General features: G+C 48.9%; 1 protein-coding gene across 2 annotated transcripts in view; it reads right to left on the bottom strand.

Annotated features, from left to right (window-relative positions):
• Positions 1-19,296, bottom strand: part of WNT6 (Wnt family member 6) — a 58,698-nt gene extending 39,402 nt beyond the window's left edge. For both annotated transcript variants that reach the window (XM_084805532.1, XM_084805541.1), the window contains exon 1: positions 19,027-19,296. In XM_084805532.1, coding sequence (XP_084661658.1) covers positions 19,027-19,103 — 77 coding nt within the window. In that variant the 5' untranslated portion in view covers positions 19,104-19,296. The remainder of the gene's footprint in view (positions 1-19,026) is intronic.
• Positions 19,297-21,843: the final 2,547 nt, after the last annotated feature.

Here is a 21,843-nt window from a genome sequence, read left to right as displayed (position 1 = left end):
TTCTTTGGCCTCAGTGGTTGGGGCATAGACTTGAATTACTGTGATGTTGAATGGTTTGCCTTGGATTCGTACTGAGATCATTCTATCATTTTTGAGATTGTACCCCAATACTGCTTTTCCCACCCTTTTGTTGACTATGAGTGCTACTCCATTTCTTCTAAGGGATTCTTGCCCACAGTAGTAGATATGATGGTCACCTGAATTAAATTTGCCCATGCTTGTCCATTTTAGTTTGCTGATTCCCAACATGTCGATGTTCAATCTTGCCATCTCATGTTTGACCACCTCCAGCTTATTTTGATTCATTGATCTTACATTTCAGGTTCCTAAACAATATTGTTCTTTACAGCATCGGATTTTCTTTTCACCACCAGACACATCCACAGCTGAGTGTCCTTTCGGGTTTGGCCCAGCCGCTTCACTCTTTCTGGTGCTACTTGGAAATACCCTCTGCTCTTCCCCAGTAGTATATTGGACACCTTCCGACCTGAGGGGCTCATCTTCTGGCGTCATCTCTTTTAGCCTTGTGATACGTTCCATGGGGTTTTCTTGGCACGAATACTGGAGTGGGTTGCCATTTCCTTCTCCAGTGGACCACGTTTTGTCAGAACTCTCCGCCATGACCTGTCCATCTTGGGTGGCCCTGCACGGCATAGCTTATGGCTTCACTGAGTTAGGCAAGCCCCTTCGCCACAACAAGGCAGTGATCCATGAAGGGGTGAGATGGTGTAGTAATCAATAATCAATAATCATAATTTTCATAATCAGTAATAATATTTCTTCATGTAAGATACATATGAACTATCACCACTCCTGATAGTTAAAAATAGTCAGTTTCCCTGTTTGGCCTCCTTTTCCCAGACATAATCTAGTCTTTTTTCTTTCCCAGTCCTGATTCACCCCAGTCTAGATCTTGCCAGAGCTTACCTTCCAGGCCCGGATCCTGTAAACACAACCCAAGACCAAGCTGGCTCTGACATCTAGCAGTAAGGCCAGTCAAAGTAGTCTTGAAGTAGTGGAAAATATCAGGACCGTGAATTTAACTCAAGTAGGCTTGATCTTATTTTCTCAGTCTCAACGAACTTTGAATGACTTTGAATAATTACATAGTTCTCAGTCATTAATATGTAACTTGGGAACTTTTGCCATTAGCAGTAACATTTACTGTGTGATTGGTACTAGAGAAACCTAAAATTGCCATTACAGTGTCACAATTTGTTTAAGACATTTGATTCACTTTCCAGAGGGGTTAGTCAGTGACAGCAAACACAAAAACAGTGCCAAAGCATGTGAGTGTGTGTGTGTGTATTCAATTCACCTTGTGAATTTTATGCACAGAAGTAGAGCAACGATGAGTTTGTATTTATGTAATGTGTTGAATTCCATGTTTGTTTTGAATCATTTGTAGAATGAGGGGTGGAAGCATGCAGAATCTTCCAACAGGTTACAGCAAGAATAAAAGGACATGTTGGGCTTCACTAGCCAACACTAATAGGCGAGCATTCACTGAATTTTAAATCGCCTTATTTTTCTATGTAAAAATAGTTATAATAATCATGATTCCTGCGGCTTGTCCAGTTTAACACCTTATCCACAATACTTGATAAGAATAATTATGGAACACAGTACATTTTCATAATCTAAAAACTGGATGATGATGTTGTTACAGTTTATACTCCAGCTTCCTGTTAACCTTACACTTAAGGATAGTAAGATGATGGCAAAAATTCACTAGAGGAACATTTTCCTGGCTTGGAGAGAAGCAGCGATAGGAAAAGCTTCACTTGCAGAAGTGGTTACGGTGAAGTGGGAAGTAAAGGTACAAAAGCCCTGCCAGAAAACAAGATGTCAACTCTAAAAAAGAGCTGTATGACCTGACACTTTTTTCTAGCATGGCCCAGTGGATCCTTTCCAGCTATGATCACATCATGCCTATTGAAATGCAGAGGCCCTCCCTGAATATTATTGAATCTGATCAATGAAGTGTCATTCTCTCCCTTACTCTCGGTGAGGAATCCCCTTTTTTGTTCAACATCATCATACCCTGGTCTGTGTCTGCCTTTAATTCAGCCTTGCATTTAAGCACTCACCCAATAGCCATAGGCCACAAGCAATTGCACAAAGGCCAATACTTGGAATTCTATGCAGGTGACTGAGTGAGCTGGTGGAGGAAAGATGGAGTGTTCTGTCCCTTCTCTGTGCCCAGCATCCGGACGAAATGGGCTGCTGGAGGAGGGAGGCCCCCTCCTATCCACCCAGCATAGAAATAACATAGAGGAGGACCAGAGCTCTCCATCCCTCCTATAACAGCCCCCAGCAAACTAGGAAAACGTTTTGCAGGCTAATAACTTTTGTGGGCCTATTTTCAAAGTTGCTTTAATTCCCAGAGGCAAACTGTCCAGCTTACTCAATATTAATTGTTCTCTCCAAAGACATACTGTAAAGGAGCCAAATCTTCATTGCATGCTAAATAGATGGGGGTTTGAAATGCAAGGAATTACTACTCTGACATGCCAACTGGCAGGGCTAGTCAAGGACAGACATGGCCTGGCACCTGCTGAGGGCCCACACCCTGGCAGGGGCCCACTGACAGGAGCCCCTTAGCGTTGTGCCTCCTCTTCCCCATGGCCACCTGTTTGTTCACCTGCCCCTTGCCCTGGCCCAGATGATGGCGTTGGTGGCGAGGAGGAGAAGCAGGAGGTGCCGCGGCCTCCTCGCTCCCTGGCTCGCTGCCTGTCAAGCCAGCAAGCGGCAGCGATGGTGAGGAGGAGGAGGAGGAGGAGGAGCAACAGCAGCTGGGGGCAATGGTTCACGGCTGGAGGGGGCCCACTGAGGGTGCTTAGCCCCCAGGCCCTCCAAAACCTGGAACTGGTACTGCCAGTTAGAAAGAGAAGACATCTTCTGATCTGTCTGTGGGAAGCATCTGACGATACACCTTAAGGACCTAAAGGCTGTCACCAGTAGTGCAGTGGCCAATTCAGAAGCGCAGGGTCCCTTCGTGACAGCCACAGCCACGGCCCCTTCTAAGATGGTACAACCTTGTAAGATATACACTACAGCCTTCTACTGGGACCCAAAAACAGTGCAGCTGAGAGTAAGGCAGGGGTATTTCAATTGGATGTCTGAGAAAAAAATGCAGGGGTGTTAATCTTTTTCACTTACTCACTCCGACACAAACATTTTAGGTTTTCAAAATATGATACCCTATGGAAGCTTCACCCTCTCAGCTGAGCCCTCATGGACAGATCTCCTCGCATTTAAGCAGCCCCCTTGCACACTCCCTTAGCGCCCCAACATTACCCATTAGCCTTCCCTAAGCTCCACATGCCCAGCTGGATTGAACACACACACGCGCGTGCGTGCGTGCGCACACACACACACACACACACACACCTTTTTTCTCCTCTCCCCCCAACTGATTTTTTTCTGTTTCCCTTCCCTCCACTGGGGTTTGTTTGCCCAGATACAGGCCAACCTTGTACCAAAAAGTGTAGCTGACCGAGCAGGTTGCATTTGGCAGTTCTGCTTACTGTAGAAATTAATGTTCAAGAATTAACAGTGCAATCCAATGGGTCTTTATTTCGAATTAAATTTACAGAGATCTTGGGAAGGCAGCTACGGCTGCAGTCCTAGGCACACTTACCTGGGAGAAAGCTCTGTTGGCAATTCAACATAGTGGGACTGACTTCTGAGTAAACACGCATAGGATTGTGTAATAAATCCAAAAAACTGGCACAAGCCAGCCACCTGCTCTGCCCCATAAATGGTGGCAGAGCGCGCGCGCACCCCTGCTGCCGCCATGGCCAGCAGCAGCAGCCGCCCTGAATGGGTGGCCGGTGTTGCAGGAGACAAGGGCAGCTAGAACTGCGCCAGGGTCAGGCGGAGCAGGGACAGGCAGAGAAGCCAAGAGCTGGGGGGGGGCGGGAGGAGGCTGCAGGGCCCTCTCTCACTTGCTCCCTTTGTCTGGCCAGCTCTGCGTAGTAGTAGTAGTAGTAGACGAGAGGCAGCCACCCTCACTCCCTCTGCTCCCTCCTCCTTCCCTAGCAGACTGCGACCCGGCTGGGGGCTGGCTTCAAAAAAAGTGCCAGAGCAAAGCCCCAGTGTGACCTGCCACCACCACACTGCTGGTTGTCACAGAGAGGAAGCCCAGCATCTCTTCTCGTTCATCCCAGAGTGCAGGACACGGAACAATGGGCTCAAGTTACAGGAAGCCAGATTCCGGCTGAACATCAGGAAAAACTTCCTGACTGTTAGAGCAATACAACAATGGAACCAATTCCCTAGGGAGGTGGTGGGCTCTCCCACACTGGAGGCATTCAAGACGAGGCTGGACAGCCATCTGTCAGGGATGCTCTGACTTGGATTCCTGCATTGAGCGGGGGGTTGGACTCGATGGCCTTGTAGGCCCCTTCCAACCCTACTATTCTATGATTCTGTGATTCTATGATCACAGGCAGGGGATACGAGTAAACCTATTGTGGAGGTCCCAGAGCTGACAAAGAAGCTGTCATATGGCCAGGGATTACCACCCACCACCAGAAGGGCCATTACTACAGATTTGTATTGCATTGAAGGCACACTGGTGCTTGGCCCATTGCATGCATGGGCTGTTCCTGCCTACAGCTTTATAAAGTAAAAACCTGATCCCCAAAATATAAATCTATATGAATGGTCCTTAGGAACACAAACACATGCAGACTTCCTTTGAAGTCAGTACGACTGCCTATCGTGAGTGTTTGCAACAAATCTTTCAGCATTTTCAGGGTGTGTGTGCAAACAGGAAGAAAAATGAGCATTTATGGTGAGAAAGATGGACGGACAAAAGCAGGCAAACAGGAAATGTGTTACCCAAGATCCCCCCAGAGAGTCACTGGCAGAGCTGGGAACCAAACCCAGATCTTTCACCAGCATCCTGGCCTTAGCCACAGGTTTCCCTCCTCCCACAGCTTTGCAAAGATAGCAAATAAATAAATTTGGGAGCCGCAAAAGCATTTGGGAGTCTTCTAGAAGTGGGTGGACTACAGCCTGGTTGCACTGCTTGTAGGTGGCACAGGCCAAGCGACAAAAGGATTAAGGTCTGAAGGGATGATTATAATCACACACCACCAGACTCCAGCAGCCCCAGGGCAGAGAACCTCGACTCCAGTGCTTTGGGTTAAAGAGTTTCCGGGACGTCACTCATGTGCTTGACTCATCCCTGCCTTCGCAACTGAGTAATTAACCAGCCCAAATGTTGTACTGATAAAACCTCAATCCCACGGTCCAGCATCCACAATTTGGGGGGCAGGTCATACACAGCGATGTATTAGTCCAGATTAGGTTTTGAGTTTTCAAGATCTGGATACAGATTCTAAGACTGATATTCTTAGAAATCTGATACAGATTTGGTGATATTCTTTGCATCCCCAGGTCTTAGATTCATGTGAGAACCTCAGGGCATTGTTGCAAGAGCCTTAGCCAGCCAAGCCCCAATCAGTACTCATTCTAGTTTTGATGTTTGTGAATTGGCTCATTCTACATGACAAAGTGTCAGGTAGCAAGTACTGCCAGGCCCCTGCTTAACAAGCTGTCCTACAGGAATATTTTTGAGTAGCACCAAAATCAAAAGGCAAGGAGCAACATGCAGCCCAATAATCCCCTATACATGCTTAATGAAGGCCTCCCTGAGTTTAATGGAGCTGATTCCCAATATGTGCACAGAGGACTGCCACCGAAGTTTCTCAGTGCTGTTTTTCCAAGATACGGATCTCCCTCCACCCCACCCTGGGAGGTAGGGGCAGATTTTAAGAGAAGTGGCCACCATGCCTGCTTGATTCCCCCTCCCCAATCCGATTGCGGTATATGAAATTAGCATAATGTAACAGGTCAAACTGCCTTCTGCCAATGCCATATCCCACCCTCCCCTCTCCACCTGTATGACTGAGAGGAATCCGTGTGGTTTCTGTTGATTGATGATCAACAGGCCAACTGGGTAATATTTTTTGTAAGCCACTGGTGGTCCCAATTGCTTGAGCTCACTCCCTTTTACCTTGACCTGCCTGCTCCAAAGTCCATCACAAAAGCAAGTGTTTGCATGCTCCCTCCCTCCCTCCCTCCCTCCCTCTCTCTCTCTCTCTCTCTCTCTCCACCTCTCCTGTTTTCCTTCTCTCCAAAACACATTTAGGGGTCTCAGAAATATGACCCTGAAAAACTCCAAAATGAGTTAGGAAATCCAGGCAAAGGAATGGTTCTGTTAAGTATTTAACATAAGGTTAGGTTGGCAGGAAACTTTATATTTTAGTTCAGCTTTCCCTAATGCAGTGCCCTCCGGATATTTTGGATTGCAACTATTATCCCTGACTATTGGCTATACTAGCTGGGGCTGATGAGAGTTGTTGTCCAAATCATCTGGAGGACATCATGCTGGGGAAGGCTATTTTAGTTTATTTTAGGATGTTCGACTTTATCTTCCTTTTTTGTTCAAGTTTGTATTCAGGAAGCTAGTCAGACAAACAATCCTTGTATAATGACTAGAAGATGACTGAGATTATTTGGGAGTCCTGAAAGAATAGCTATAGCTATAAATACAGAGAATACACACACACACACACACACACACACACACACGGCCGTCATTCATCTAATATCTTCATAAGTATTAAGATCATCAGAGAGTGCCTTCTTGAGTGTACCATCCACACACCATGTTCCAGCAACAAGGAACACAAGTAGAGAAGCAATGGTTGAGGGGATAGTTGGGACCACATGTAACACTCCACAGCCAGCTTAAAATGTTAGGAAGGAAGGAAGGAAGGAAGGAAGGAAGGAAGGAAGACAAACAAATCGAGGCAAGTCACTTACAAACTGTAGAGAACTGTCCTTCCTCGCACCAGCATTGATTCAACTAGAAAAAAATCTCACAACCTCTCTTGTTTTTGCACTGATTTGGTGGCACACATCACTATTCAGTTTCCTGAGCCAACCAAGTCACATCTTGGGTGGGATCAGAAAAGGATTCATGCTTCTCCTGACAGTTGACTAGGGTTCCTTATAGAGGCTCACATAACCGTATTTCACTGACTTTGCAAACCGCTGCTCTATGCCAGGGATGGTCAACATCTGTATTCTCAAGGGCCATGCTACTCTCCAGGCCAGCCTTTCCCAACCTGGCGTCCTCCAGATGTTTTGGACTACAACTCCCAGCATTCCTGACCTTGGCCAAGCTGGCTGGGGACTGATGGGAGTTGAAGTGCAACACATCTGGAGGGCACCAGACTCCTGGAGCCCAGAAGTAAATTCTCTCTCTCTCTCTCACACACACACACACACTCACACACACACACACTGACCTCTTCCTGGGTGGCCAGGCTCTATAATTAACTCAGCATACCTAGCAATAAGAAGCCTCACGGTGATGGAGCACACACACCCAGGCATGGCTGAGGCATCACATACAAAGCCCTCAAAGAGGTGTAACATTCAAGTTCAGTCTCAATATGTGTTGCCGCCTCACACTCAAGATTTGAACACAATTTTATTTTCTTTATGTGGAAACTGTGGGCAAAATGTTTGCCATGCCTTGATTAAAATCTGGTAGGGCTGCCAAGGACCAGATAAATTTGCTTCTTGGGTTGCATCTGCCCATGAGTCAGCAATTGGCTAAATAAACCAATAAACTCATGTCATCGAGATTATAAATTGTCATAAGCACAGACCAAGAGGGGCCTGGAGGAGAAGGGATACATTTATTAGACCAAACCTACATGGTTCAAACAATCTGACATATTAACGGGGGAGCGGGGGGAGAAAAACATTGGGAGGATCCAGATTGGAGGTTTGGCAGGATCCACTGGTCAGGGAGAAGAGGAAAATGAGGCTTTGTGATTCTAGACAGAAAAGTTCAATGCTTTTCTAAAACTTGTTTTGCTGGATCAGAGAGCTGGTCTGGTGTAGTGTAGCAGTTTAAAGCAGCCTTCCCCAACCTGGCATCCTTCAGATGTGTCAGACTACAGCTCCCATCTACCCCTGAGAGTTAGCTTGATGGTCAGTAATTATGGGAGTTGTAGTCCAACACATCTGGAGGGCACCTGGCTGGGGAACGCTGGCTGAGAGATTAACCACTAAATCAGGAAGGCCCTGGCTTCAATTTTGCCTTTGCTTCTGTCAACCTCAGTCTACCCATTTACAAAGTTTGTCCACCCTTTGGACAAGCAGACCCTCCACTCCCAGCATTCTAAACAGACCTCAGGGGAAGAAATAGAAGGGAAGAGGGCGTGGCACAACTAATAACTCAAAATGGTACTACTATCACTAGCCATTGCCTCTGTTGCTTCCCCCTGCTGGCTGCTGATAGATTCTGTGTAGATGCTTCTGTTCCCCCTCCAAAACATGTTCCTGTGGCTGTTAAAGAAAGAGAACAGAGCATGGGCCCCTTTGGGGATCCAAAGCGCAGTCCCCTGGGCACACGTGGCTATTAAATCTCAATCTGCATTTCCCACAAGCCCCAGTGCTGACCATCCAAGGCGTTAATCTGTGTTGATATAAATCCACTGTTACTCAGATCAAGGGGCCGGACTCCCTTGCCAAGTTGTTTGTGGTGGGAATAAGTACATATCCTCAGATCTGCAATGACGCAATTAGGGCTTTCTTGTCCCCCAAGGAGCAAGATGGTGATAATGTCAAAACCACTGGATGAGATCAATCATATATTGTGCCCAGAGTCCATGGTAACAGTGGCCAAGTTTTTCATGAGTGATTAGATTACTCCAAGAAGAGCCTGCTCTTGAGCACCTCTCATATCTTTACCCCAGCAGAGTCTGGCCAATAGCGTGAAAGCTCATACATTTCCCTCAACAAGATCTGGTTGAATTAACTATATCCCTCATACACTCACTTTGTGTCTTACTTCCTGGAACACAAAGGACAGACAGTACATGAGAGAGAGTCGGCCTTGGGGCACATATATTCAAAATCACTTGGTACAGATTAGTTACTTCTCAACATTCTTCAACCACCCTGTCATACTCCTGGTCAAGAATGTTAAAGATGGTGGGGGGGGGGGTGTCCTTCCCCCAACTTTTCAGTTGATGCTTCAGAATGAAATGTAAATTGTAATCCATATTGATTATTGGATGGAGCCAACTGACATATTTAATCTGGTTAATCAATCCATCCAAAATGAAAAGCTGTAATCCTGAGTATGAGGCACTAGATCAGGGGCAGGGAATGTGTGGCCCTCCAAATGTTGTTGGACTTCAACTCCCATCAGCCCTATCCAGCATAGCCAATAGTGAGGGATAATGGGAGAAACAGTCCAACAACTTCAGATGCTCTTCAGGCAACTTCAGATGCCTTATGAAAGCAACAAACCAGTGGATCTTAAGTCTGCCAGGATTAGTGACCCATTCCTCTCCTGCCTGGCCATGTGGTTTGTTGCCTTTCTTCCAAGATATATGCTATTACCAGGGCCCGCCCAAGACATTTTTCTGCCTCAAAGAATAAGATGGTATCCCCTCTTATTTCATGTACAAAAGCCAACTGGACTGGCAGATTAATCTGTCTTCAAAGCTGATATTGGGACAGCTTCCTCCACTGCACCTGGAGACATCAAGCTAACTATCTTAGGGTGTGCAGAGCAAGCCTCATGACATACAGCTTTTCTTCTCCAACAGACCTTGCTGCCACCGCCCAGCATCTGCCACCTGAGATGACTGCTTCACTCTGCCTTATAGGAGGGCCGGCCCTGGCTATTACCATAGGCTTGCTTGGTAGGGAGGGACTGTTGCCAGTGCTGGCCCAGGACATTGGGCTCCTTGAGGCAAAGAATACAGATGGCTGCCCCACCCCCATTCCATGTACAGAAATGAACTGGACTGGCAGTTTGACACTGGCAACAGGGCAGTGTCTTCCACCATATCTGAGGGTAGCAGGATAGCAGTTCAGGGAGTACCAGATAGGCCATGGAGCACACAGAGCTCTATCCTCCAACAGAGGGGACTGGCTGGGGGGCTTAGGAGGAATGGCCACAGGACTGCCCAGGCTGCCCTCCAGCATTTGCCACCTGGGTATGGTAGCCATGTGTCTTCTTTCACAGAGGACAGTCCTCTGTTTGAAGGGCTGCCAGAGCCCTTCCTCTATTTTGAAGGCATCCCCTATTTGAAAGGCGGTCAAGTTTAAAGATAAAGAACTATCAGAAAAAAGAGCTGGGCCCCGAAGTTGCCCATCCACGATTAGCATGTAGATAGCAGACTGAGCAGGTACACAGGTCACAGTCTTCCACACTATGGTGAGACGTTTTGTATTTCTATTTAAATTACAATAATAATTTCTACATTCGCATCTATACATATAAATGAGTCAATACCAATTTTATGCAAATAGGTGTCCCCTTTTGTTCTCTTTTTTGGTGATTCATGTCCTCTTTTTTGGCAATTCACAAGTGGCCACTTTACACCTGAGGCTATGACCCCCCTGGCAAAGGCAAAGTACGAGCTGAAGGGGCAGGATTGCAGCTTGAGATCGATAGGCATATGGTCAAGGAACACCTAATTACTCTGATGAGTTCAAATCTCCAGGGCCAGATGAACTGCATCCTAGAGTAATAAAGGAACTGGCAGAAGCTCTCTCAGAACTGGTGTCTATTCTCTTTGAGAAATCATGGAGGACGGGGGAAGTGCCAGATGACTGGAGGAGGGCTAATGTTGTCCCTATCTTCAAAAAGGGTAAAAATAGGGAACCTGGGAACTACAGACCAGTCAGTCTGACATCAATCCCTGAGAAAATTCTGGAGCCGATGATAAAGCAATCCATCTGTAAGCACCTTGAAAACAATGCCGTGATTACTCGAAGCCAACATGGATTTGTCAAGAACAAATCCTGCCAGACAAACCTGATCTCGTTTTTTGATCAAGTAACCTCCCTTGTGGACTGTGGGAATGCTGTGGACATAATATACCTTGACTTCAGCAAAGCGTTCGACAAAGTGCCCCATGATATCCGGATAAGCAAACTAGCTCAAAGTGGGCTAAATGAAACAACGATCAGGTGGATCCACAGCTGGCTACAGAATCGGACTCAAAGAGTGCTTACGAATGGGATCTTCTCAAACTGGGGAGAGGTAACGAGTGGGGTACTGCAGGGCTCAGTCCTGGGCCCAGTGCTCTTCAACATTTTTATGAATGACTTGGAGGAGGAGGTGCAGGGAATGCTGATCAAATTTGCAGATGACACAAAATTGGGCGGGATAGCTAATACTTTGGAAGACAGAAACGAAATTCAAAGTGATCTGGATAGACTGGAGCGCTGGGCAGAAAACAACTGAATGATATTTAATAGGGATAAATGCCAAGTTCTGCACCTAGGAAAAAGAAACCAAATGCACAGTTACAAGTTGGGGGATACATGGCTCAACAACACTACAAGCGAGAAGGATCTTGGAATTGTTGTCCATCACAAGCTGAATATGAGCCAACAATGTGATGTGGCTGCAAAAAAGGCAAATGCTCTTTTGGGCTGCATTAATAGAAGTATCGCTTCCAAATCCCGGGAAGTACTAGTTCCCCTCTACTCAGCACTGGTTAGACCTCATCTGGAGTATGGTGTTCAGTTCTGAGCACCACATTTTAAGAAGGATGCAGACAAACTGGAGAGGGTTCAGAGGAGGCCAACAAAGATGATTAGGGGACTGGAAACCAAGCCCTATGAAGAGAGACTGAAAGAACTGGGCATGTTTAGCCTTGAGAAGAGAAGACTGAGGGGAGATATGATAGCACTCTTCAAATACTTGAAAGGTTGTCACAGAGAGGAAGGCCAGGATCTCTTCTCGATCATCCCAGAGTGCAGGACACGGAACAATGGGCTCAAGTTACAGGAAGCCAGATTCCGGCTGAACATCAAGAAAAACGTTCTGACTGTTAGAGCAATACGACAGTGGAACCAATGACCTAGGGAAGTGGTGGGCTCTCCCACGTTGGTGGCATTCAAGATGAGGCTGGACAGCCATCTGTTAGGGATGCTCTGACTTGGATTCCTGCATTGAGCAGGAGGTTGGACTCGATGGCCTTGTAGGCCCCTTCCAACCCTACTATTCTATGACTCTATGTCTTGGATTAGCCCTATTACCATAAAATTAGGATCCTATGATTTTGCTAGAGGCTGTAGATAATTCACTTCTGCTTCTGAATCATCCCTGGAAAATGTAAGCAAATCAGAGGCTGGAGGGATCTCAGGGGTTATTGTTCCTGGGTAACTGATTGTGTAAGCAGTCCCTCAGAGAGTGCTGGCTTTCTTAGGTTCCAATGGGCAATTGTCACCCATCCATGCCTCTCAACTGACCTTAGGATCAACTGTATATCTCACCTGCCCTCCATCACTGCTGCCAGAGTTCTTTACCTGTTGCTTAGGTCCATGGTATGCTTTCCTTTGCCAAAGCTGGAAAGCTTGCACTGGATCAATAAATAACATTAACCTATAGATAAAGTTGTGAGCAGTCTGGGCTAATATAAACAAAATTGTGTGCCAACATACTTCAAATTCTGCACTAAGAAAAGCTCAGTCCTGCAATCTGAACAAAATATGCAAATGAAAACAAATGCTTGTGTATCTGCTGCTTTGGCACAATTTATTCCACTGCTACTAAAAAAAACCCTAGTATCCCAGACACTGAACCCCATTTCCTGACTACTGGAAATTCAGCTCATTTCTCTGAGCATTCACCCACTATTACCCACACCATTTCACACCGAATCCTTCACATTCTTAAGAGCTAGAATCCTGGGGTGTCTTTCATGAATGTCAGGGCTCTTGGGTGAATTCAGCACCCAAATGTCTAGGCTTGCTTTATGCAACCACAAAATATGAGCAGTGTGCCCAAGTACTCCCAGCCCTAACTGCTGCTCAGCTCTTCCTTGCCTCTCTATAGCATCCGGGTTCTTTGATGTTCTGAAACATGAGCACACCCAAAGCAACACTGAGATGGGAAGGCCAGTGCCCTAAGATATATATGCCCATTCTTTGGGGTCAGTTTAGCCTTCCTGTGCTATAACTGAGCTCAACAGGCATGGCCTAGATAGGCTCTCTTTATGCAACATTTTGGTGTCCAGGGTTGTTTTCTTCATGATTTTGCAGCTGGGTTATTTTTTTAAAATTAATTTTAAACAAAAGCCAAGAAGCAGCCAGCGCATGTTGAACCTCTGCCCTCCTCTGCATTATCCGCTTAAGCATCAAGCTCCAGCTCTGCCAATACACACAAGATGATCACAGCCTTCCTTCCAGCCCTCTCTTGCCATCCAAGATCCCAACTGATTTAATCCTGAGCATCCCCGGTCAAATTCCAGCTCTACATCTCTAGCACCCTTGCTGTAGGTAGCTGCCCACTCCTTTCTCCTCCATCCCCAACTGCCAAATGTTCCAGGAACCAACAACAACTACACCCCAGAACATCGCAGCCAGCGCTCTGCAGTGTGTTAACACAGTGGACATTTGCTATTAAGAAGTGTGAGAGGAGGAACTATAAGCATGGAAACAACATGTTTAGAAATTGTCGGCAGCAAAATTCCAAGCGTGTCACTCATGGGCAGAAAGATTATCTCTAGGGAGTTAACAATTGTGCCTAGTTTTGACATACATGGAGCAAGCCCACAGCAGCCCTGTTCCCTGACACAGACATTCATGTGCCAAAAGAGAAATCCCAGTGAGATCCTTCTGATGTGGAGGAGGATTTTAAATTTAAAATTCATTTGCCAATCTCCCACAGCAGGGGTTCTCTCAACTTTTCGTGCGGTGATCCTGCCTAAGTCAGGAAAACAACGATCCAAGCCTCCTCCAAGCCCAACCAAGGGTCACTTCTCACAAGATGGCCACCACTGCTTGAAGCTGAAGGGGGGGGAATGTTTAAAGCCAAAGGGCAAAAAGCTCAGCCCCCTACCCTTTTGCTTGTGTCCAGGCTGCCAAAGGCTGCTGCTGGATATGTCTGGGGGTGGGGGCAATTGCATAAAATGTCCTGCGTAGGAACATAGGAAGCTGCCTTATCCTGAGCCAGACGCTCAGTCCATCTAGCCCAGTACGGTCAACACTGACTGGCAGAGGTTCTCCAAGGTTCCAGGCAGGAGTTTTTCCAGCCCTCCTTGGAGATGCCAGGGATCGACCCAGAGATCAAACCTGGACCATGATACCTCCACTGAGCTACAGTCCTTCCCCCTTGCTTCTGGCGACACCATGAAGGGGAGCAGGCATAGATGAAGGCAGGAATTGGCTCTGAATGGTGCAGCAAGACTTTTAAAATGATTATTTCTTTATTATTAACATTTATATAGCTGTTGGTCTGTTTTAAATGTTAGCCCGAGCCACCTCAGGAGGAGGCACCGTTTGGGCAGCGCTTCAGCCAGCAAAATGTCTTGACCAGGCACTGCGTAGCAGCAGGAAGACAAACCTGCAGTGCGGGAGCCAGTCCATGCCTCAGAGACAGCTCTACCATGAGGCAAGATGGTAGCTGGCTTAGGGTGCCATTCAGAGGAGGAAAAGTGAGAAACGGACAACTCTGACAGATGAGTTCCAGGTTTTGAGGGGCTCTTGGTTAGATGTGCTCTGTGGGAGGCCCTCCTCCTCACAATGGCCACTTCTGCCCATTTGTTTGCCCTCTGGGTCCAATCTGCATCAGCACCCAGAGTGAGAGCGCAAGGAGACTGCACTCTTGCTGTGGCTCTTTCTCCTCACTCTTCTCAGGACTCATGCTTGGAGAGGGCTGGTGAACAAGCAAGCAGCAGCAGAAGGATGGGGCTGCAGGAGTCAGAAGTTGGGGTGTGGGCCTCAGCAGGTGCCCGACACTGCCGACCCCTGGCACTGGCCTTGCTGAGGAGGCAGGATGCGCAAGGACATTCTCCTGTGTACTGGGGAGGTGTGGATTCAAGTCCCCACTCAGCCATGAAGCTCACTGGGTGACTTTGGGCCAGTCACTGGCTCTCAGCCTGACCTACCTCACAGGGTTGTTGTGAGGATAAAAAAGGGAGAGGAGGAGGATCATGTAAGCGACCTTGGTTCCCTTGCAAGAGGAGAAAAGGCAGGATAAATAGAGACTGCAGTGATGTACTCATGTGCTGCTCGTGCTCATTTTGATGGGCCTTGCACAGGAAAATATCCCAGTGGGTTGTATTCCCATGTTACTTATTTACAGAGGTGGAGGATGGTGCCATTTGGCTTTTCCATGCCAGGCACTAACAGGTGGTGAGCTGGTACACAGGAAAGAGCTCACTGTCTGGGGCAGCCACCATGTGCAATATTGCAAGGAGAATCAAAGGCAAGCCCTTCATCCAGAAGAGTTTGCTCCTGAGCTGATCAAGTACAGCAAAAGCAACTAGAGGGTGCGGGCTCATTTAACACCAATTCTGTCCTGCTTGCATTGGCTGCCTATATATTTCTGAGCCTAATTCAAGGTGCTGGATTTCATCTATAAAGCCTTACACAGCTCAGGACTGCAATACCTGACAGAGCGCCTCTCCCGGTATGAACCTACCCATGCGCTATGGTCAACATCTGAGGCCCTCCTCCATGTGCCTCCTCCAAGGGAGGCTTGGAGGATGGCAACAAGGGAGAGGGCCTTCTCAGTGGTGGCTCCCCTGACTGGAATGCTCTCCCCACTGAGCTCTGCCTGGCACTAACATCACCATCTTTTTGGCTTCAGGTTAAGACTGTCCTCTACTCCCAGGCATCTGATGGCATCTGATGGGGTTTTAATGTCAGTCCTTTTATCAGGTCCCAGTATCTCATTGTAACTGTTTTAATTGTTTAAATGGTTTTAAAATTTTGTGTGTCAACATTTTTATATTATGTTTCGTAATTTTTGTGAACAGCCCAGTGAGCTCTGGCTATTGGGTGGTATAGAAATAAAGTATAACAACAACAACAACAATAACAATGACCCTGCCATGGAGAACCGAAAGATAAAAGGGCAAGCAAAAGCATGGGCTATTGCAATAGTCCCATTGCTCCAGCCTAAGGAAGGCATGCATCCCCTAGTCTTCTACGTGATGCATTCTTCAGGATCCCCAACCAGAAGGGGTCCCATTGGACTTGATTCACTACACCAGGAGTGGGGAACCTCTTTCAGCCCAAGGGCCAAATTCCACTTCTGAGAGGTTTTGAGGGACCACATTCCGGTGCTGCGTGGGGCCAAAGGCAAAAAGGCATGGGGTCAAAATACCAGCATATTTCACCTTAAAGCTCTTGCTGCCAGAAACTAAGCCTTAGGAGAGGCATTTCCTAAAATTGTGCCAAAGCACCAAACAATCAGTGATCAGGGGAAAGGAAGTGGGGCAGGGGAAGGGGTGGGGCCACCCGGAAAAACCTGGATGGCTGGATTGGGACCCCAACAGAGTGGATTTGCCCCACAGGCTTGGGGTTCAACACCCTGCTCTATGCAGGAAAGCCCATTGCTATTATTGCTATTGCTAACCCATTGCTATTATTTTAAAACCAAGTTGTCTTGCTGCAGCAAACCCAAGCAAGGCGTGTCTCTGGGAGCAGGAGGCGTGAACTGGCAGGAATGGGAGTTCTGCCCTAGGTCCTGGGAAGGACCATGTGGTCCTTCAGCCCTAGGTACAAGTGAAGGCCATGTGGGCTGGGTCAGCATCTCATGCCTGCTCACCACTTGACGACGGCAACATCAAGTGATAACTTGCATGTGCAAAGAGGCCCACAGAGAGAAAAGACTGACAAGCAGAGCTTGCACATCACATAGCCTCGCTTCAGACGCAATGCTTTCCAGTGGAGTCCGTTAGTTTACATTTTCAGCTGCCAGTCACCAAGTGTTGGGTCATCATGAACCTGCACTTCTGAATCAGCCCTGTGTGTGGCAAGTACGTGGGCAAATCCAGTCTGTGTTTTCTGGATCAATGAAGACATATACTGGGGAGAGATCAGGCTAGAGGTAGTTGTACCTCCTTAAGGAGGGCCGGCGTCCCCACCACTTATACCATTAAAGAGTTAACCTCTGTCCTGGACTCTCCATCTAGACAAGGACCACAGATTTCTCTGGAGAGCTCGGAGGTCATGAGGCAGTGGGTTCATTAGTGAGACGGATGCCTCCCTTTCCATTCTAAAAGCCTTCACATTCTGGTCCCCTGAGGCAAGGCCAGCATCAAGGGCGGGGCTCGGACTCCCCTGGACTCGCTCCACCTCTTCACTATTGCAACTGCGCTTGTTCACCTGCCTCTTGCTCTGGCCCAGACAACAGCGGCGGTGAGATGGAGGAGCAGCAGATGCCATTTGCTCCCTGGCGCTCTGCCTGTCAGCAAGCAAGGGGCAGCATGGACGGGAAAGAGTGACAGTGACAGTGGGGGCAAGAAGGGAGACTCGCTGAGGGGGGGCCATGGAGGGTGTCTTGCCAAGGGCCCTCCAGAGCCTGGAGCCAGCCCTAGCCCTGGGGGCAAACCTCCCCCCCCCCCGCCGCCGCCGCCGCCACTGGTGAAGGTGCAGAGGGTAGGGGACTTGTTTTCTCTCAAACTGGCTGGGACAACAAGCAGGCAGGTTGTGGATGAGACAATCCCCTCCGGGGAAGAGGGGGAAAGAGGCAGGGAAAGGGTTAGCCAGAGCTTAATTTTGGAGGTCAGGCAAGTGTGACAACGTTGAGATGAATCACCTTAGCTAATGAATTATGTCCCGGATTGCAGGGAAGGAAGCTAGGCTGGAAAGCACTTAAAAAGGGATCAAGACAGGTTGGGTGAAATTCTTAATAGATTTAAATAGGTCATGTTTCGACAGATACCTGGGCTTTCCGAGGCTGGGTCCCAGCTACGGGCTCGTTGGTGTAATGAACCCCCCCTTCCCCACTTCTCTCCTTTTCTTTCTCTCTAGCTTGCCTCCCCCGCACTCTTTGATGAAGGCCCCACGACAAGGGGCGCAGAAGGGGGGGGCGCTATCGGAATCACCTCGCCTTTTCCTTACACCCTGTCTTTTTTAAATTAAAGTTAACTTAATGGAGGGAAGGGCGAGGTAAGGTGGCCCCTGCCTGCCTCTCCAGAGATTCGGAGGTTTTTCGACAAGGGGTCGGTCGGTCGGTCGAGCCCCCCCGCCCCCCACTTCCCTTCCCTTCCCTTCCCTTCCCTTATGTAGGAATGTAGCCCGAGGACAGCTCAGCGCTCGCCTGGCGTCGGCTCCCCATCCCAACAGGAGTGACTCGCGTTTACCTTAAGATCCCCGAGGGCTTGGACGGGGCGGGGACAGAGGAGAATCAGACTGCGAAAAGAGAGGAAGGGGCGCTCTGCAGTTGGAGGGCTTTTCTGTGGGGCTCGAAGGCATGGAGCCTTAGAGGGGGGCTGTCCGATGGGGCGGCTGTCACCTTGGAGTGGGGAGAGAGACGTATAAACGTGGGATGTGAAAGAGTCGGTTCCATGGAGAGCAATGTTCGAAGTGGGAGATCGAGGGGGGGCGTTGAGAGGCCTCTTTCTGGGTGGGTTTATGGGGCTTTGCTTGGTCTCTAGGAATACTCGCACGCGCGTGTGTGTATGGTGCTGAGGATATTCAACGGGGTTCTCGGAGCATCTGCCCTCACACTATAAAAGTCTATCGAGGGCGCAAATTCCATAGGGCCCTGTTGAACTGGAGGGTGGGGAAACTCTGCTCCCCAGGGCATCTATGAAGCCGGGACAGTGTCCGCCCCCTCGGGGTTCTCTGCTACCTTCAACACGCCACTTCCCTTTGCATCCAGGCCGGCTAGGAGCCCTTGACGGCTGTAACACTGGCCCTAGTTTAAATACAGCTGCTTGCCAAGGACCGCGGCCGCCGCGCATTTCTGAAACCTCTCTCCGGATAGCCCAGCTCCCTAGAACCGCCGCTTCCCCCCTCCCCGCGTCCCAAAAGGAGGCACTCTCGCCTTGAAAACTGAAGCCTGACCCGCTGCTGCCCCAGCGGGGCTACTCTCTCGGGCTCCCTGCCTCCCTGTGTGAAGGTAGTAGACCGCAGAGCAGCCCGCCCTCCCCTGGCCCCGCTTCCTTCCTCCCCTTTGGAGAGCCCCTTCCCGGGGCACCCCCTCGGGGCACCGTCTCAGCTACTCACCACCACAGCCCGATGATGTTGGCTGGGCAGAGCAAGATGAAGAAGAGCCCCAGCTGGGTCCGGGACGGGGGCAACATCCTGGGACGGCGAAGGCGGCACCGAGGGGCTGAGAGATCGCCGGCCGTTCGGGCGCCGGCCCCTTCTCCAGCGCGGCGCACCGTGCGCCCTCGGAGGCGCCGGGCGAGCAGGCGGGCGCGCGCCGGGCGAAGGGAGCCAGTCGCTGGGCTGGGCGATCGGCGGCTGCTCCTGAGCCCCGTCCCGGGCGGAGGAGGAGAGCCAGGCAGCGAGGGAGGGAGGGACGGACGGACGAGGCTGCTTCCCCCTGACAGGCACAGCGGAGCGCGGGGAGGGGACGGCGAAAGACAGAGAGGGAGTGAGCGGGGGGGAGAGGGGGCTGAGCGAGTGCCAAGCGACGCATTCCGAGCGCACCGCGATTGCCATCTCCCTCCGGCACCCCGGACAGAAGGACCGAGTCTGGGAGGCGGGGGGCGGGGGCGGGCTGGAGGGGGATCTCCGCAAAGGAGCCAGCCCGAAGAAAAGGCAGAGCCCCCCGCCCCGCCCCGTCGCGCGCCAGGACTTTCGCCTGGCACCAGGGGCTCGCCGTGCTGGCCAGCCGAGGTCCCCGACCAGGTTTCGAAGATGCTTCTTCCGTTATGCCGGCAAAGTGGCCGATGCCATCAGGGCGTCGTGTCCTTCTTTTGGGGTTGCTGCCGTCCGACGGCGAAAACAAGCCCTGGTGGCGGTGGTTCCAGTCAGAAGAGAGAACACTGTCCAGCTGCTTTCTTTACTCCGAGCCCGGAAGGCCACCAACGCTGGCCGCCGCCTTTCCTCACACAAAAACTGGAAGTTCGATGCCCCGCACTTTTCGAGATGCATTGCCCACGACTGCCCGCATTTTTAGAGGCCTCCGTTTCTCTCATTCTGGAAGCAAGGACTCCATTTGGATTCCTCATTGTCATGTTTATGTATCATCCTCATCCTCATCTCAATTTATTCTGCTTAAACTCTGGAATCAGTCGAATCAAGCTCCTGAGCCTTTCCCCCCCTATCCCAGGACTCTGGGACATTCGAATTAGGATGAAGAGGAATGCTAGGCATGCACAGAGTGCCTTTCCGCATAACTCTGGGCAATCTCACCACCACTGCAAAAAGACGTAGGTGAAGAACTGTTCAGAGGCTAAATTGCCTTTGAACAGTCCTGATGTCCCCACCCTGCTAAAAGAAAGACTTTCTTCCGTTGGTTAATACTTGGTTACCAAGAGAAAGTGCTTGGTGCTGTGCAGAACCTAGAAGTGATACAGTTCCTACCTGCAGGTACCCCCAAAGCCTCCCATTTTGGCATATCAAGCACTTAGACTCTGGTTTGAGAAAGCCATGCCCAGCCAGCAGAGTTTCTGTTGGGAGTCTGTTCTGCCTTTCTCCCGTGCTCCTACCCTGTACAAGCTGCATTCTGCCATCTTGTGGGTAGTTTCCCCCATGACCAGCCTAGCTGGCCTCTGTATCCCTATGCTGGTGAAATCCCCAGCCCTCTGGGCCTGGCAAATTTGTGCTGAATCGCAATGTCCCCCAGCTGTGTCCCTCCTGTTTCCAAAATGCAGCTAGGTCAGATCTACTAGGCCTGATACACAACAATACTGCCCAGACTGTACAGGTGTGCCTAGATTCTCTCAAAAACTCACTTTATAACCATATTATTAAAAAAAGTGCAAGTGGGGTAGTGTAGTGCAGTAGTCAAGATCATAAGCCAAATCTCCCCCAAATCACTACCTTAGCAAATCTCTGCTATCACCACCAAATCTGTACTCAGCCTCTTGTACTCTTGGGAGCTAGCCATGGGCAAGCTCCAGCCTTCTAATATGTAATATGTAGATGATAATAATTGGCTAGCTTATCTGGTTTTATGTTTTGTGAACCACGCAGAGAGCTTTGGCTATTGGGCAGCATAGAAATAAATAAATAAATAAATAAATAAATCTGTTGTTCTAAAGATTACTGAATATGTGAAGCTTTTCGAGCACATTAAAAAGCCCACATGCTACTACTTATTACGATAATAAAAATTTTTAATTATTAAAAATATAGCAAAGAGACTTTCACAGGATCTCCTCCCCACCCCCCAATTCACAATGTTGTCTATAGCAGAGATGACGTGTGAGTTTTTTAAAAAAAAAAATCCTGGGGGATGTGTTCAGATTTGGCACTCCTTATCTACTAGAGTGTGCATTCACTCAGACTCAGGGCGATCATCCGCATTGTTGCTCCATTATTTTGTTGTTTTGGAGCGCATAATACTAATCTAGACATTTACCTCAGTTTGATACACACATGCTCCAGCTGAGGCTGAAGTCTAATGTACACTTACCTCAGATGAAGCCCTATTGAACACTATGGAACTTACCTTGGAGTAACATGCATAGGACTGAACTGGAAGGCTATAGTAGCCCTATGTACTTACTTGGGAGCAAGCCTCACGGAACACAGTGGTACTGTGAGTAAATGTGATCAGGCTCAGGAATTTTGTAGAAGAAATGTATGTGATTGGAAATTCTTTCTTCATGCTCCACTCTCTGCCTGCAAAATGGGTCATCTCTGTGCCCATTTGATAGAGGCAGGGGGAAAGAGCCTAAACTTAGACACTCATTTGCCCAAACTAGGCCTGGTGGATGAGCTGGCATACGAACTCAAGTCTCCCAGCTTCAAGTCCAACACTCAGTCCTAGTTTGCAGTGTGTATATATTTGTCAATCAACCCATCTACATGTGCCTTCTTTGAAGCTTTCCCGCCTGGGCTGGCATAAAAAGCAAGGTAGATCAAAAG

This window comes from Heloderma suspectum, chromosome 1 (genome assembly GCF_057233095.1).
Source record: "Heloderma suspectum isolate Gila_16-S chromosome 1, 16-S_ref, whole genome shotgun sequence".
Lineage (NCBI taxonomy): Eukaryota > Metazoa > Chordata > Lepidosauria > Squamata > Helodermatidae > Heloderma > Heloderma suspectum.
This window is presented reverse-complemented; position numbering and strand designations above follow the sequence as displayed.